Below are 18,937 nucleotides of genomic sequence, written 5' to 3' on the forward strand. Positions count from 1 at the left end.
GCCTAATAGCCTCTATCATCTTGACAGAAGGCTCTCCATCCTGTTACAGTTCTCTCCTGCCAAGTGCTCTGAGAATCCTTCAAACTACACCTTGTGTGTGTTCACAAGTGTCTCCCATATACTTCTTCTCCTGCTCTTTTCTCACTTCTAGAAGTTCACTGCCTTACATTTTCCACAGCTAACAATGCCCCTTCATGAACCATCATGTCTGTGATGCTCCCAAAGCTAAGTGCCAATACCTGAGGACCCAGACTAGTACTCAGTTCTGTAAGATTGGATTCTCCCTGAGCGAGGAAAAGGATTTCTCCTCAACTCTTTGTCGTATTCCAAAACAAGGGGTGGCAGTCAGACCCTGATGGAACTGTCATGAGAGACTATGCAACTCTGGGCAGAAGCTGAGCTCCTGTCTTTCCAGTTTTTACTTTCCCCTCAAAGTTTTAAAAATCGTAGGCTCAGTTTTAGTCAGAGCTCAGACACAAGGTAAAGTACTTCTTTACCCTCAGCTGGTCTCATGAATATGCTCCCAACACAGGGCTGCGGAAGTTCAGTGTGGAGAGGGCAGGCTTCATCTAGCCTAGAGCTACTGCCCTTCCCTGCATTAGGCAGCTTATTTTAAGTTTAACCTTTCTTAATGTTTGTGAAAGTAGGAATAGAATGGTGAGAGTAGGATGGAGATATATCTTAAAAACAAAATAAATTAAAAAAAAATCAGTTTTAAAGATATCACTTACAATTATTTTATTGAACAATGAACAATCATCTTTTACATGTCATCAGATCTTACCCCTGAAATGCAAAAAACAGTTTGAGGTATTAAAACTGAAGGAATATTTGCACATATTTTGTAAGGTTTTCACGCTATAGTAACTGGAATATTCAGTATAACTAAATACTACATATAACTGCAGGTTTATAAGAACAAAGCTATTTAAAGCAAACCTGGTTTGTCTCATTATAGCTTTGGACATCCCACTTATGTTATAAAGGTGGCAAAAAATAATATGAGATTTAAGTTACTTGCAAACTGATATGTGCATTATTCAGTTTTAGAAAATGGTGTATAGAATTTAACGGGTTAATAGCTGAAACAGTAACTATCCCCAAAGCACAAAAATCAAACTGACAAACCAGTTTCAATGATATAATGTACTATTCACAGGATTTAATCCTTGGATCAATGGCAATTCACTTAAAGTATCTAAAATAGATTTACCAGAATATTTCAATACTATCCCTGTACATGGAGGGTCACATAAGTAGCATGGTCCATATTTTTTTCTGTAAGGTTTCCCCCTTTAAATCTGTAAATAAATTGCTAACACTGATAAAGTTCAGAATGGTCACTTCAAAGTTATTTTGAAGTAACAGGAGGAAGAGGAGATTGGCTTTTTAAGTGTTTGTGACTCTGTTATATTGAAGAAATTATCAGGAGACTTTTCAAAACCTATTTCCCTCTGACTGTGTCTATACCTCGAAAGAGAAAGTTGAGGCAATTATATAGCTAATTAGAGTAATATAAATACTTTCTTCTGAACTATTCAGGCAAATTGGAGAAAAGGTATTTTTTTGATTTGATGATTGATTTAATTATTAACATCAGAGCATAGACACTTCATTTGAAACAAATCTAAGCTTGCATAGTGATTTGCATGTAGTATAGTAAAATTAAGTCCTGAATAATAGGTCACAAACGTTGAATAACAATTAGTCTCTACAGCAATTTCTACAGTTATAAACAGCACTTCTAGTAGCTGCACATGCTAGGTTCTGGTGTTTGTCATTGAATTGTTTTATTTGTTCCATTGTGTAGATAGATTGAACAAAGGGAAGCTTGATTTTTTGGTAAGAATATAAGCTTAAAACTTGGCTTTTTAAAATTTTTTGCAAAACTGATAAAAAATAAAATGCTTCTTGCAGTTTACTATTAAAGGAAAATACTGTTTCTTCCATGGCAATCATGATGCCTTAAAGGAGACACCTGCAAAAGTAGGCCTCCTCCAGACTATGTGTTTTGTCTACATCAGAAATTTGTAAGAAAAGCGACATTTTTTTCATGGAGACTCCAACAAAATTCTGCAAAAACATTTAACCTGTTTCCTCTTTGTTCTAGGGTAAAAAAATGGAACTTAGGTTTTTAAAAACCCACATAGGAACGCTATGCTTGTGTGTGGGGATGATGTCCTCTCCCACAACTACTGTTTGTTTTCCCATGTAATGGTTCCTGAATTAAGAATAATCTTTGCAGTCTGGAAGCACAGCTGCAGTAGCAGCTGAGTGGTTTACTTGGGAGCAGAGGGAACACGTGTTGATGTTCTCACTTGAACCAGGAGAAAACTGATCACAGATTCTTCTATCAAATGAATAACGACCTAGTATCAGTATGCTTTAGAGGTTAACGACTATTTTTAGTGTTTGCTACACAAATGGATGCTCCCTCCAGGTTAGGATACAATACCCAAGATTTGTATTTTTGTTTTTCAAATGAATGTTTTCAGACACGGAAATCAGCCAAAAACATAGGAGGTCATAGAATGAGAAATTAAATCTCAGGTGTCCAAATTGGCTGGTCCAATTAAAACCTATCCCCAAGCTGCAATTATCTGGAATAAAACAAAAAGCAACTTTCATTTCGGGACCACATATGCAAATCTAATTGCCATCACAGTAGATTTTAATGCTTAGGGGATAAAATTGCAACAAATTTATTTTTTTCCCTATGGTCACCTTTTATCTATAAAACCAATAATCAAAAGAAAATTGAAATGAAATGAAACAATGATGGATCCTGTAAGATCTAAGTCCTGAATGTTGTTTGCTTATTTTCAGTATACCCACGGGTGCCATACAAACAGACCTGACCACAAACGTAAGTGACAAGAGCAATATTATCAAAATTCTCTCACTATTGTCATACTAACAAGCTACACTGAAGTCTATCAAACCTACAAATATCAAATGCTGGCTGGCATTCAATTCAGATAGAACACTGACTGCAGTCCTGTAGAGCCAGTGAAGCCTTCTCCCGAGAGCAGGGGCCTGTGACCGTCAGTCAAAGACTGGGTTTCGTATGCCGTTCAATACCAAACTGGTGGGTGCTTTCCTGTGTAGAAGGGCCAGTAAGCACAGGAGGAGGGAAAAGCTCATGACTCCCAGAATGACCATTCCTGATATCAGTGCACTGGTGATGGCGTTCAGCTGGAAATGAGGTTCGTTTGGAGAACCTGCAAGTAATAAACACACACAATGGGAAGGTCCAGTAACAGATTTAACTCACCTTATCCCAATTTAAACCTGCAAAGCATCTGTCATCAGTATCTTATAGAATAATGGCATGAGACAATTATGCTGCAATTTATTTGACTATAATTCAATTCAATACCCAAAGGATTGTATGGTTTAGAGGCCTGGTATCCCCCAGGCAGCCAAAAAAAGTCATCTATAAAATGCTCTAAAAATTGACCAACAGGTTGCATATGAGTTCAGAAATCCTCAGTGAACTGTTATTTAAAATATAACAAGCTTGTTAAACCAGAGCTCATTATTTTTAGCTGATTACAGTTTTGTAACTGATCACCAAAAAATACTTAACATTTAAAAAAATTATACTTTAATTTTCAATATATGTTAATTATCTTACCAAGCTGTGAATTGTTGGTTGGAGTCTCATCTGGGGGGAAGAAAAGAAAAAGAAAAGCAATATTGTGTCTCCAAATATTTATCTATGTCTGTTATAATTCTATAATTACTTTTTACTTATATATCCCCTCACCTTCACCCACAAGCTCCCTGGGAAAGGCAATAACGGAAGTCCCGCTAAACCGTCTGCTTTCTCATTTCCTGTTCCATGTGTCCAGGATTTCATCATCTATCTATTCCTCCAAGCCCACACCCTGCCACTGCCCTGGGCATACAAATAAAGTTGTAAAACATACTGTGCTGTATTCTTTCCTGCTGACTTTGCTTCATCATTATCTCTCCAGTCAGGTTAGTGGGGGCAGTAATTGTTAACAGCTATTACATTTTTTAGAGCCCTATAACCTGCCACTTATTATTCTGTTATAGAGAAACATTCATTCTTTAGTGCCACTCTATTTTAAGTGATGCCAATTTGCCCATTATAATCTGCAAAAAACATCAAGTTCCAAGAAAATAAATTCATACTTAATAACTAAATGAAAAGAAAAATCACTCCTGAACTTGAGTTGCAGTTTTATTTGCATCTGTTAAGTAAAAAACTGAAGCCATTGATTTTTCACTTTTCCCTGACAAACATAATAGATGCAATGAACACATTCACTTGGTTTCCCAGTTTTTGTTACCCATTTTGTAATCATATAGCAATTAACCCTTGAGCATACACAATGGGTGGATATTTGTGTTTAAATACATGGGTGTATATGTGCCTGTGAGTGTTTGTTATTTGAACCATAAAATGTGTACAGTTGGCTTTTTGATTCTGGAGTATACATACTATTACAATTAATATGTGTGTAATTTCATACAGTTTACAAACTGCTGTCTCATATGTTATCACATTTAATTCTCATAATTGCCATATGGTTTAGATATTATTGCTACTCCCATTTTACAGATGAAGAAACTTCCATCTGTCATAGCCTCCATGATAAAGTAAACACAGGCTTAAATAAAAGGTCAGTTTCAGAGTCCCTTTTCTAAAATAATATAAACTAGCAAGTGTGGAAATATTTTTAGTAAAAGAGATAAATATCTCAAACTATAAAACTCCAGGATTAGTATTTGAAATAGTTGATGGGAGAACCTGGTGAGATATTTATAAAACATCTGATGCCATTTCTTTTCAGACATATGGGTCTTGGCAGAAATGATGGTTCTGCTGTTTGACCCTGAAGTATAATGTCCAAAATAAATAGAGCACTCATTCATAGGATTCTTTAGAATGGTGCAGTGCATTGCTATAAGACAAAAAGAAAAAAAAATACAAATTTTCATTATAAGACATCCTTAGGAAAATCCTAACCTCCAACCAATATGATCCTACAAGGACAATAGCTTCTCATGGAAATAGACGGGATGTATGCACTGTGATTAATTCAACCAAAAGATCTGTGTGCCCCTTTCCCAAAACAAGCTGCCTCACTGGAACATGGAAGAGAATATATAATGCTATAAAATTCCCTTTTAAAAGTTATTCTTTGCTTAGGAATTACATTTATTTGCTCTTAAAAGAAAAGGTTTCTATTAAAGAATAGAAAGTTTCCTCCTATGTATCCCAAATTAAGCAAAAGTTCTATGATTGTACGCCCCCACTATTTTCTGCAATTTCAGGTTAACAAAAGAAGTCAGAATATCCACTCCTCTCTTACATTACCAAAGTGCTATTGTAAGAACAACATCCCAGCTGTCATCTACAAGGACTTGGCTGTGGACAAAATCTCTGTGTGGGGACAAAGATGCCAAATGAGCCACATCAGCTGCAGGCTCCAGGACTCTGAAAAACTGAAAGCATCCTACCTTTGGTAGATGGCTGAAATCAGAGTGTGTAATATTTGAATATTGTTTGGAATTGTACTCGATACTGAATAAACTTAGAATAAATTTATCTGTTATCTTCTGTTTCTGGTATCCTGCAGTTAGGATCATTGCAATTAAAAGAAAATCAAAGAACTGTCTAGAAAAGGAGGTAGTGATTTTTCATGAGCTTTTTGTCACCACACACTTCTGTTTTTCTCTCACACCGACTTGGTCTTATACACATGTACACTAAAAGAAACCTTATGGAATTCAAACAGATTGGAATTCTAAACTTGGTGAGCTCTTCAAAAAACATATAGCTAGTTGAGGACCCATAGGAGGAAAGTGACAGTAGCAATACCACAGCTATTTAAAAGCCAGAAGTGGAAGATAAATTGTCATTCTCTGCTTTTCTCTCAGATAAGTAGCTGAAATAAATGGAAAAGGTGAACATAAGTGCAAAGATATATGCAGAATGAATATTTTTCCTTTCTAAGCACAAACTATTTTTTTAAGTCTTCAATTTACCTATGTGGTAAAATGAACCACATATTTCAGGTTGAGAATCTCAAAACTTTTTACTCTCCACTGGGTCATGTTCGTTAATAGTCTCTCTCTACAGTTGAATTCTAAGATTCCCCAAGGGCAAAGACTGTGGCCTGTTCTCTATTTTATTCCCAGTTCCTAGCAGAGTGGCTGTCCCTGTAGGGCTAAATAAATATGCTAGAATGAATATTCAATGAAACTCAATGACACTAGTTGGACAAGAGTTTGGCTTGAACTTCTCCACATGAATTTTTGTAAAAAAAAAAAAAACTAGGTACTACTGTTTTCCAGTGATTATACCTTTAAATTTCCAGGATTGTACCCCATGATAAGCATTTCCCTACCGAATAGTTTTAGCATTTCAGAGCTTAAAATAAGAACATTTCATGAATTTTTGAATTCTGAGCATATGAATATTTTCTAAGTCAACTAAAAAAAGGATTAACAATGTTGGGTAAAAATAACCACAACAGATTTGACTTCATTAAAGTAAAAACAAAACAAGACAGAAGTTCTGAGGTTTAACAACTTATTAAACTTGATCCAAGCCAGATGTCTAGGGAAGGTGTGGTTCAGTGAGTAAACAGAGCAAAAATTCCAAGTATCAGAGAGCTTTGAAGAGAGCAACATCAAGCCTGAAACTGGACTTGTCTATGAAATCAGCCATAGGATCTGCAGAGATAAATTCTAGCTGAATTAAGGTAAAAAATAAAGTAAAACTAAGAGAAGAAGGTAGCCCTGGTCATTAAGCTGGACATTAAATTTACATAGAATTTGCCTGTGAATGACTATAGCTTGATTTCTGAGTTGTATTTGTATGGAATTTAAAATTAAAAAATTTTAAGGATATTATAGTAGTATTATGAAATCATTGTAATACATGGTCCTCTAGGCAGTGACGCCACCATGATATCTAAAAATAAGGACCATTCTACTGCTATTTATCAAAGTTACAAAACAAAAATCCACAGAGAGTGAGAGAGAAATGAAGGAAGGTTAACCATTAATTATCCTTTGCGGGCTTTACTGGTGGAGAGACCAAGGTGACTAGGAGAGAACCTTAGTGCATTGGGAAATAAATGTCATCTTTGAGGTGGAAACAAGTCGAAATTGGAAAGAAGAAATCCAGGCATGACATCAGAGGTATTGTTATCAAAGGCATTAGCTCTTTGAGGTTTTAACATATATATTTCGGATGACTAGATGTGATGTGAAAGAAACCTATAAACCTGGATAGCTGGTGAGCTACAGTAGGATTAGAAACTGCTCCTTGTAATCTTTACTGGGATTTGGAGATCTTAATAATTTTGGTCTGTTTTAAAATTATATTACACTAGTAAATTATTTAAAATTTGTAATATTTAAATTTGATTTCGTCCAGGTAAGAAGGAAGCAAGAAGTTAAAAAGGAGGAAAGTCATCTACTCAACATGGACAGAGAAATGTCACTTTCAAGGTTCTTTTCTTATGGCAAACTGACTCCAGATACGCTCCATAGAAATAAGAATATTTTTTTATTGTGCCTACCCCAAAGCATTCCTAATTATTGGCAGCAAGAGCTGAGTTTCCATGCAATGTAATTCTATGAGCTATTTCCGACAGCTAGATAGAGATAAGGACTGGGCCTCTGACAAACCACAAACTAGTCATTTTCAAACCATTCAAACATACCAAACCCTCAGGGAGTACAGACTAAGTTTGAAATTTTATATTTAATAAATTTCTGTATTATTTAAAGGGTCTCTTAGGCTTTTTTAAAAAATACTAATATGTGTACACAAACACAAAGGAGTGAATAATTAAAGCAATTGTCTGTATTTTTTAGGTCAAAATGACTTTTGCTTAATCACCCCTTTCAGACAAAACTTTCTTTTCATTGTGGGACAGAAGGTGTGGGAGAAAAGGTAAAGATAATCTAATTGAAACATAATAATAGCCTATGGCTATTATAAAATAGAGAAAAATTATTAGCATATAGTCCAAATCAGAATTCTGCTTTCCGTTTTTAGACAAATTTAGAACCATAGAGTTAGAAAGAATCTGAAAGGCTACTTTTTCAAACCCTTTATTTTAAAAAGAAAGAAAGAAATGTTTGTCCAGAGAAGTGGAGGAAAATCCCAAGTTCCACAGTTCATTAGGACAAAAGCTGGAACTAGAACCAGTTTTTCAGACTTCAGTGTGTGTTGTTTACAATGCATGTCTGTTTTATCCAACTGATTCTGGATATCTCCAGGTTCACGCTTGTAAAGCAGTATCCCTTTGGAGAGTGTGTGTGTATGTGTATATGTATGTGTACGGACATGCATGTACAAATATTTGTATACATGAAAATGTATTGTATAAACAATTGTGTCCATTAGAGTCATGAGCACAAATGAGTGCACTGGTGGGTGTATTTACATACTACTACAATTCAGGATCCTGGGAGGGAGCAAATGTTATTCAAACTAGCAATTTAAGGAGATTTAATAGGACTATTTATAAAGATGGAGGGAGTTGACAAGAGAAAGTCAAGTTACCTAGGCTATAGGTTAAAGGGAGAGTTTCCAGAACTCTTGAGAGTAGTTGAATGGAGAGAGTTGTCTGGTGGGAGCTGTGTGGACTTCACACCCAACCTCTGACAGTGCCACCTATTGGCCAAGTCCAACCAGAAACTACTTGGCAAGGCAGCTAGGGGATGCAGTTCACAGAGACCAGTATTCAAGGTCAGAGACAGGCTGGGAAGGGCAGAGTGGATCCGAATGGGCAAATGAAACATGTCCAGCACCATATACTTGTGTGTGTGTGTGTGTGAAGGGAAATGTGGTAAAGAATATTTTCCTAAGTAAGTTGAATAAACAGGAAACTACCATGAAATTAAAGTTGTCTAGCAGTTTATCTTGTTTCACAGTTAATTAGTGCTCTTTAAGAATCACTTTGAGTTCTCCTTAGAAGCCAAAGAACAAGCCATTTTGGAACCGTCTATTACTACACACAAAAGGAGGAGCACTCTTACCACTCCGAGTAATGATGGGCCCTGCAGAAAGGACAGCATTTCCAGAAGTGCTCTGGGGGCTCCAGGTGGTCCTCCTCCCCGCATCTCGCCTTTCTCTGTGGTCGCAAATCTAAGGAGTTAAGAAAACAAATGAAATTCCACACCAGCACAAAATTGTTTCTTTATGACCATTTGGAAAGCAGATTCTCTTAGAAGAGATACCACATGTTTAATTTTATTCATTTACTTCTGTGCATTTATTTAATTACTTTGCATATAACTGCTACAGTATTTCTTATCCTGGCTTGGGCCGCATTTCTTATTTCCTCCCATTGTAATTGTGCATTGCCTCATTAATTTACATAGCTCAATGGCTCCCCTGAAAAAGAGCTGTGTTTATCAAACTTTTCTACTTTTATTTCTCTCAAGGCTTTAATAAATCTTTCCCTGAAATGCTGGTCAGCACAGAGCCAAGGAAATGTGGAATCTCCATTTAACCCCAACTGATATAGTTACTTAGGACTAAAGCAACTAATGATTGTGAAGTAATGCATGAATTAGAGCACACATATAAACACATTAAAGCTATCTCAAATCAAAAAACATGACTGCATTTTTCTCAGGTTAATATTGCTGTAACACTAGGGGGCCTACTGTCTAGATATTCTACTCTACTCCATAGCCCTACTGAAGGACTGGAAGTTCCCTGGTTACTCTGTTTCATGTGTCTGTGACTTTGACCATCCTTTGGCATGGAATGTCTCTTACACTCTTGATTTTGCCTCTTTGGGGTTCATCTGTCTTCAAAGTCATATCTCTTCCACTGAGCCTCCCAGCCTCTCCTGTTTCATCTCTCTCACAACGATGAATAATGCCTTTTACTACAGCCCATATATATGCCTGCCTTTGCACCATAACATTTTGTCATATTTTATGCCATGATTATCTCATGATCCTAAAGGATAAGCTAACTGAATTCAGAACTCATTCATGCATTTCTGTATTACCAGCATAATGCTTGGCACAAGGCGGCATTCAATAGATCTTTCCTAGATGAATGAAAAAATTGTACTTCAAACTATTTGACCTGATGCATATCCACTTTCTATGTAGAAATTAGTTCCTAACACTTGATAACTTTCAGCTTAGATCAATTCAACAGTTCAGAATAAAGTTGCTAAAAACATACTGGCATAAGGAACGGGCAGTCATCAGCTCTGCAGAGCTTGGTAACACAGTGCAGGAAGACAGTGGACATTTTCTGATTCTTGTGTTTCACGAATCGGAACACTTCAAAGGAAAAGCGGCCCTGCTGGCTCCTGCCGTTTTCAATGACGGTGGTTTGAGGATCTTTGTCACAGCTACACGTTAGAGAATGTGAAAACGATATTATTGGAAAGTACCAACCTACCGTGACTTGTAAATTAATTTCTGCAGTATTAAGAGTACCCTATTACATTAAGAGCTAACAAAATTATGCCATGTTATCAATACTTAATAGGAGAATAAACTAACTCAACAGATATGTAAGTGACTTAGATCACAATATTTAAGCAGACCAGTTTCTGATTATAATATTATTATCAAATTTTAGAGGAATTATACTTTCATATGGTTCAAAAATCCAAACACTATAAAATATATATAGTAAAAATTCTCTCCCCACATCTCTGCCCTTGTCCATGCTCTCCCATGTCCACACACAAATCTGCCCGTGGTGACCTCACATGTTACTGCAGCCTCACAGGGCATATGCAAATAGAAGCAGAAGCAATACATTCTCAATGTTCCCCGCTTCTTAAACAAATGATAGCATACTCTCTATATTATTTTGTACCTTGCCTTTTTTTTAATTTAACAATGAATCTTAGAGATCTTTCCATATCAATATTTAGAGAGCCTCCTTCATCTTCTTCCACAGTTGTACACTATTTCATCATGCACACGTCAGAATTTATTTAACCTGTGTCCTATTTATGTACTCTTGCATTATTTTGAATCTTTTGCATTTTTACAAAGTAATAATGAATAGTCTTAATACATCATTTTGAACATGTGCTGGGTTATCTATATATCTGTAGGATCATTCAGCAGATTTTGCCACATCGCCCTCTATAAATATTGTTGCATTTTGTACTGCCCCAGTAATGTATAAAAATACTTATTTCCCTCAGAGCTACATCAACAAAGTATATGTATGAAATTCTGGATTATTCCCTATTTGGTAGGAACAATAAACTATCACCATATAATATCAATTCACCTTTTTCTTAGTGTGAATGGATGTGTGCATTTTTCATATATATTAGAGCCATTTGTGTTTATCTGAAAATTGTTTATGTTCTTTGCTCAAATTTTTATTGTACTGTTGGCCTTTTCCTTAAGATTCCTATAAATTCTTGGATTTTAGGAAGAGTGCTTCCTTCTTTGTTACATAAGTTGTAAATTGTTTTAACTTTGTTGTTTGGCTTTGGACATTCCTCCCAGTGTGTGTGTGTGTGTGTGTGTGTGTGTTTGCACACAGAAATTTTATTTTTACATAATTTTAAATATTTTATTTTATGTCTTCTAGTATGTGGGCTAAACAGGATTTTCCTTACTCCAAACTTCTAAAGATATTCTGCATGCTTTCTTCCATCACTTTTAAAGCTGTAGTTTTTACATTTAAATTAATCTATTTAAAGTTTATCATGGTATAATGAGTGAAGTACAGATCCTATGCTATTTTTTTCCTTAAGATTATCTACTATCCAGCACTATTTTTAAAAATCTCTGTCAATCCCACTGATTTGCATGTTACCAAACTCTGTCATATAGTAAATTCCCATGTTTTGGATCTATTTTTCAACTTACTATTCTAACTTTTTGTCTATGTGTCTAGCCTCACATAATATCATACCCCTTTAATAACTTTAGAGCTTCTATTAACTGTAATATCTGGTAGAGCCATACCCTCCTCATTTCGATGTTGATTTCCCCCTTTCTTTGGCATTTTATGGATTTTTTGTTTATCCCTTTTTTCTCGATTCAGTTAGCTTGTGATTCTCTGTTCTTGTAGGTATGCATTTCTCCTGACTGTTTCTGGGACCTATGGCAGTGGGACCCCTCAGCAATCACTTTTCTTCCTTGTTTCTCCTGCCACTTCTTCCTACTCTGCTTCCTGCCAGCCTTTTCCTGCTCTGTTTTGTCTTGATCTTAACTGCTTTTATCAACACTAACACATATTTTGGAATTTCTAGGTTTTCTTTTCCTCCTTATCTCACTGAAAATGGCACTTAGGGGACTTTTTTTAGTTATCCATTTCAGTCTCTATAGTTTCCAAGAAGAAAACTGAAAGAATTAAGCTGAAGCCATAGTCATACCAGAAGTCTGATGATCTTATTCTAGATTATCAATATGTAATCATTATAGAAATTTTGGAAAATAAGAAAAATGTCAAAACAAAATGATCCACAATCTCACTGTGCATAAATAACAAAGGTGAACCTTTTGATGTATTTCCTTATAGTCTTTTCTATCATTTATTACATAAATGAGGTCAACTGTACAATCGTGTATGCTAATTCTTTCATTTCATATTTTAATACATTTAAATTTTAAAGAACCACATATTTCTAAGATAGAAATATCAAGAAGACAGAAGGGGAAGAGATAAAATAGAACCAACTATTTTTTTCTATTTTATAAATAATTTTATATGATTATTATGTCTGTATGAGCTCTCAACTTACTGGTTCTCCACAATTCACCTACCCATTTCCTTACTGCTGAACATGCAGTCGATTCTCATGTTTTACTATTTTAAATAGCACTGATAGACAAGAAAGTCATAAATATTTTAGAATATGCTTCCCATTTCACAAAAGTAGAATCAAAGGATATGAAATCTTTTAAGGTTTTTTGATACATACTGATATTTTTTCCCAAAAATGTTAACCAAATTAACACTTCCAGCAATAGAATATGAGTGTCAGTTTGATCATACCCTCTGAGTATCATCTTAACGTTTATTAGCCAGTAAAACTTATTCTTCTGGTTTCCCATCATATTACTCCCATCATGTGTCAATAAGTGGCAGTGATCAGAGCCAACTGCATTTTATAAGCATGATGAGAAGCCATTGCTTGGCTTTCAAGTCTGTTCCCCTGTCAGATAAAAATGCTGAAAAGGAACTGAGATGATTGAATGTTTTTATGATCAATGTCCCCTTTCCCCAAATGTAGATTACATTCACTCTATCACTGTCTATTGGGGAATGAAGTTGAAGTTATTGGCTCTGATAAAAAAGGAGTGGTAGGCTGTATTACACTTTCATATTAAATACTGATAAATTAAGAAAAGCAGTTTGGGGTCTAAATTATCTAGCCCATTACTTTAATTTTATTCTCCTTTTGACATACCATGAGACAGTCTAGTTTTGGAAAAATAGTACCCTCTCACCGCCTTTCTCATATTGTCAATAGTACCCTAGCCATGCTTTTCCTAAGACAGTGAAATATTCCCACATGACCTAAACATTAATAAAACATCTTTGATGGAGTAAACTTACTTGTAACTGTCATTCAACAACAGCCTTATCAGCATTTCATGTTGAAAATTGTTCTCCACTTTTATAGTTCCAACTATATAAGGACTAAAAGTTCAAAATGTAAAACTTTAAATTTAAAAGCTATAAAAGTACTCTATAATTTGTTTATCTGACTTAGCTTTTCTATTTTAATTATCTATAGTAGGGTTATTGCTATCAATACAAGACTTAGACACTTACCTAAGGAAGAGATCATATCGAATATCATCATTTGGGTTCCCTGATGGGGTCGTGTAGCAATAATCCATTAAGACATTCCATCTGCAGGAAGAGGTAAGAATAATCTAGAGTCAGAATCTCCTTTTGGATATTAGTTACTAATCCAAGAGAAGTAGATATTGACAAACATCTTATACCAGGGAACATAGTTTTATATTATTTGCAGAGACTTCTTGTTTATTAAAATTTTCTCCTAAACTCAAAGTATTTAAAAGTCTGCAACAAATTGCTGTCACACATCAAGAATCACATACAACCAAGAATAAAAATGCCAAGAAGACAAAAAGGGAGAAGGTAAAGTAGAACCAGATTTCTAGAGTGTACTAATCTCTTCAGGATGCAATGTTTAAATAATAATATATGAGAAACCCAAAATAAACTATTTACAGGCTACAGTTTTTTTATTAGGGCAGAAATGGATCTTTACTTTTTTTGTGGTACGCAGGCCTCTCACTGTTGTGGCCTCTCCCTTTGCAGAGCACAGGCTCCGGACGTGCAGGCTCAGCGGCCATGGCTCAGGGGCCCAGCCGCTCTGCGGCATGTGGGATCTTCCCGGACCAGGGCACGAACCCGCGTCCCCTGCATCGGCAGGCGGACTCTCAACCACTGCGCCACCAGGGAAGCCCGGATCTTTACTTTTGAATTTCCTTTCAATTTTGATCATTCTGAATTTTCTAAGTGTCAAATGAAACTTGATTGATTTTGTTATTTTGCAGAGATGTTTCTGGAGATCGTTTTATATAATTTTGGCCCAGATTCTTATGGGGAGAGTTCTTTTGTTTTTTAATAAACTTTTATTGAATAGTAACACACATAGAAAATACATGAATCATAAGTGTTCACAAAATGACTGCATCTGATTAATCATCTTTCAGATGAAAAACATAGAACATTCTGGTATCCCAAAAGCTCTCCCCATGCCCTCGTCCAGTCACTACCCCTCCTTCTTTATGGGAAGAATTGCTATTTTCCAATTAATGACATAAAGTGGGTGTCACCCTTTAATACTTGTAATTTGGGGTTTTTTTAGATAAATGTATTTATTTATTTATTTATTTTTGGCTGCGTTGGGTCTTCATTGCTGCACACGGGCTTTCTTTAGTTCCGGGGATCGGGGGCTCCTCTTTGTTGCGGTGCGCGGGCTTCTCATTGCAGTGGCTTCTCTTGCTGAGGAGCATGGGATCTAGGCGCACGGGCTTCAGTAGTTGTGGTACACGGGCTTCAGTAGTTGTGGCATGCGGGCTCCACAGCTCAGGATCAGTAGTTGTGGAGCACGGGCCCATTTGCTTCACGGCATGTGGGATCTTCCTGGACCAAGGCTCAAACCCGCGACCCCTGCCCCGGCAGGCGGATTCTTAACCACTGCTCCACTAGGGAAGCACCCTTGTAATATGTTATTACTACTTATTAGCATTTCTTTTTTTTAATTTAGGCAAATACGTAAAATATATATATTTTTACATATAGGCAAACCAAAAAATATAGGCATTACCTCCTAAACAAAAAAATGGAATACATGATTTGATATACAGTTTGACAGGAGGCAGAACATTTGAAATCATCCCTCTCTTGGAGAATCTGAGGTCTATGGCTTCAGAAGGCGTGGCGATTGTGGGTGGGTGGGCATTCAGGTGGGAAGAGTAATGTGAACAAAGGTGTGAAAGACCAGAAGGGACTAGGAAGGTCCTGGGTTCATGTGGAGCGTCAGGTGGGAGGGCTGAGATGCGAGCAGCACGGAGACACTGGAAAATCTGGACAGGAGTCTTAGGTGCTGACATTTTTGAGGGAGGAGCAGCAGGATGAAGGAAGGTTACAATCCCCAGTCTGGCAGGGATGTTTTGGTATGAATGTGCTAGAGAGTGCAGGAGGTGGTTTGAGATGCTGACAGCTGGACCAGAGGGTGGCTGCATGGGTGGAAGAATAATAGACATAATAGGCGAGGTACTTGGGAAGGAAAACTGAAGAATAAGATGGGGTGGATTCCTGAGAAGTTTTTTGGACAATTAAGGTGAGGTTATGTCACCTTAACATAGCGTCGAGTTTCCCATTTTGGAAACTGGGAGAACAGTGGTTCCACTGTTATTCTTCTTTTCCTTTAAATACGTGTCTTTTCCCTTGATTAATCTCACCCCATTCTGACTGCTCTCTTGTTTGGAGTGATAAGGATAGATATCAGACAGAGATGGCACTAGATCAGGGCCAGGAACACTGGGTAGGATTTGAGCTGGCAGAAATAAAATGGAAGGGTGTGTGTGAGGCAAGAGGGTGGTGGTGGAGAGAGAGTCTGGTCAGAGGCAATGGCATAAGCCTTGCTATGTTTGGCAAAAATGCGTAGCCATGGATGGCGAGAGTGAAATGTCTGTACCTGGTTAGGGCAGGAGACGTATTAAAATCCCTAGGGGAGTGGCCTCAGGCCTATGCCCCTAACTACATTGTTTTTCTTTTAATTAATTAATTTATTTTAGCTGCGTTGGGTCTTCATTGCTGTGCACGGGCTTTCTCTATTTGTGGCAAGTGGGGGGCACTCTTCCTTGCTGTGCGCGGGCTTCTCACTGTGGTGGCTTCTCTTGTTGCAGAGCACGGGCTCTAGGCGTGTGGGCTTCAGTAGTTGTGGCTCACGGGCTCTAGAACACAGGCTCTGTAGTTGTGGCGCACGGGCTTAGTTGCTCCGTGGCACATGGGATCTTCCTGGATTAGAGCTCGAACCTGTGTCCCCTGCACTGGCAGGCGGATTCCCAACCACTGCACCACCAGGGAAGTCCCCCCTAACTATTTCTTTAAGAGCCATTGTTTAGCATTTCTAAATGGAATGGCAATGGCAATATTTTTTTTAAAGTGAATGAGCTAACTTTATGATTCATGAGGCTTTAGGCAGCCAAAATGTTTTAACCAACAAAAGATAAGGGTTTGAAAATACCTGCTGTCCAGATTAGTGGCTTGTACAGCTGCAAATACTTTGGTTTTCAAAGGTAATCCTATACTCGGGATAATTAACTGCTGACTGTAGGTTGAATCCTAATGATGAAAAAAATAAGCAATTAATCCATCATTACCTTCCCAACAGCACATTTACTTAAGACAATAATGTCCTATAAAAGAAAAGGGGGCAAATCAACATCAATTTACAGAACCAACTCCAAAAAGGACCTAGTTAATCCTCTAGTTTTTGGCAGAACTGTTCTTAAATCATATCCAAGTAACAAATTCATGCATAAATCTTTTTGTGTCAAGTAGTTTACCATTTATGATGATTAATGTTCAGTGTATTTAAATTATAAGCAATGGTTACTAGTCAGAGGTTAGTATTTAGTTTGTCTAATATTCAGCTATCAATATTCAGTTTACTTAAATTCATATTCCAGTTATTTAAATATTAGTGGCTAATATTCAGTTTATTTAAATTATATCTGCTTCAGTTTAAGCCCTTTGCCATTGGAGATGTAAGTCTTTACACTTTACCCAAACTCACTTATCTGGCAATTTGAAATTACCAAAATTTAATAAAAAAACCTAAAAAGAGACCAGTATGGTCTCTGAGTTGCCAAAATGCATGGCCTGGAATTCCTGTACTAGATTACATGGTAAGGACTTATAGAAGGGTGTCTTAGGACTTCATTTCTACCTTTTACCCTTAGTTTAGACCAATTCTGGAGAGTTTATTTATATCACTTCCCAATCTACAGTCGATGAAAGCAGCAAATTAGAAATTGAGAAGTGACAGCTTTAATTTGATAGTAAAGAAAAACAGAAAAAAAATGTGGAATAAAGAAAAAACTTCTCAAAATCTAAGCTGTCAAATCATTTAGCATGGAGGCAAATTGTTTCCCCCAAATTCAGTAACTCTGAAGATAATGCTATTTCATTGAATTTTTAAAATTAAAACAATAATAATTTGGATGCTTCACTTTTGAAAAAGTTGCATTCATGTGGAATATTTCATTCTCAAATAAAGCCTGATAAATGAGGGATTATACGCTGTACTTATTTTCTATATTTCTGTGATAAATGATAATAGCTCCTCTAACCATTTCTGATAGGTAGTATTTTTATTTCGTTATCTTTCTGGCTCCCTTTTCCAACTTCTCCAAGTTATCCACATTTCATTAACTATACAGCTCTTTCATCTTGTATTTGCATCAATATTGCCCGGAAGAATGCTTACTTTTTTTTACAAGTATTATACTACAAAGTCATTTGCAAGTGATATGACTCAGCTGTGGTTTAATCATGACTTATCAAAGTTATCCTTCTAAAAGGTTATCTTTTGATTTTATTTTGTTTAGTTGCCTTTACTCCTGTTAGTACAATATTGTCCCTAAAATCAATTATATTTATTTTACATTTTTTCCTCAACTTTAAAAATAATTCATAATTACCATAACCCAGTTTTAGATTTACTCTGTTTCTTTACCTGCTCAGAAGACATTATTAATTAGGTACAATTCAAATTCACAAGGTCATCTTCACTTTCAGTTTCCACAGAGGAGAAAACTGACCTATTTATACCATGTAAAAATAAGGTCATAGTTCAACTTGAAGTAAACTCCATATATTAAAATCACACAGTCAATAAATGTCATTATTTATTATAAGTAAAATTTTCCTAAGTACATTCACTGAATCCCAGAACACATAGAAATAAACAACTGCACTTTTTCCTACCCAAGTAACTAACTATAGAATAAGAGCAGTAGGTATGTAATATAATTTTCATCATTCCTAAGGGTTAGAAATCACAAACTTTGCAGGTAAAATAGGAAAATACGGCCCCTAATGGTTGTAAAATAATACTTAGTTTGAAATGCTGCAATAAAATTGCATTTGGGTAGCTAAATGTTAGTGTTCCAAATAAATAATAAATATGGTTTGGGATCAATTCGTCAAAGTATACAAAATTTTTTTCAGTATAAATTACTAGTTTTTTAATGTCCTGTAAGCTGGCAAAATACTACAATGGTGCCATGTTAAGAAACTAGTTTGGGGCATTGAAGCTCTCCTGTATGATACAGTAATAATGGATGCATGTCATATACATTTGTCAAAACCCATAGAATATATAATGTGAAGTATTAACCTAAATGTAAACTATGGACCTTACTTAATAATATGTCAGTATTG

At 36.2% G+C, this 18,937-nt stretch overlaps 1 protein-coding gene across 1 annotated transcript in view; it reads right to left on the reverse strand.

Annotated features, from left to right (window-relative positions):
- Positions 1-778: 778 nt before the first annotated feature.
- The window catches only part of ZPLD1 (zona pellucida like domain containing 1), a 40,667-nt gene continuing 22,508 nt past the window's right edge, over positions 779-18,937 (reverse strand). The window contains exons 5-10 of the mRNA XM_032630705.1: positions 16,737-16,834; positions 13,781-13,861; positions 10,202-10,373; positions 9,034-9,142; positions 3,638-3,667; positions 779-3,221 (exon numbers count right to left, since the gene is read on the reverse strand). Coding sequence (XP_032486596.1) covers positions 3,046-3,221; positions 3,638-3,667; positions 9,034-9,142; positions 10,202-10,373; positions 13,781-13,861; positions 16,737-16,834 — 666 coding nt within the window. The 3' untranslated portion in view covers positions 779-3,045. The remainder of the gene's footprint in view (positions 3,222-3,637; positions 3,668-9,033; positions 9,143-10,201; positions 10,374-13,780; positions 13,862-16,736; positions 16,835-18,937) is intronic.

The sequence above is a fragment of the Phocoena sinus genome, chromosome 4 (genome assembly GCF_008692025.1).
Source record: "Phocoena sinus isolate mPhoSin1 chromosome 4, mPhoSin1.pri, whole genome shotgun sequence".
Classification (NCBI taxonomy): Eukaryota; Metazoa; Chordata; class Mammalia; order Artiodactyla; family Phocoenidae; genus Phocoena; species Phocoena sinus.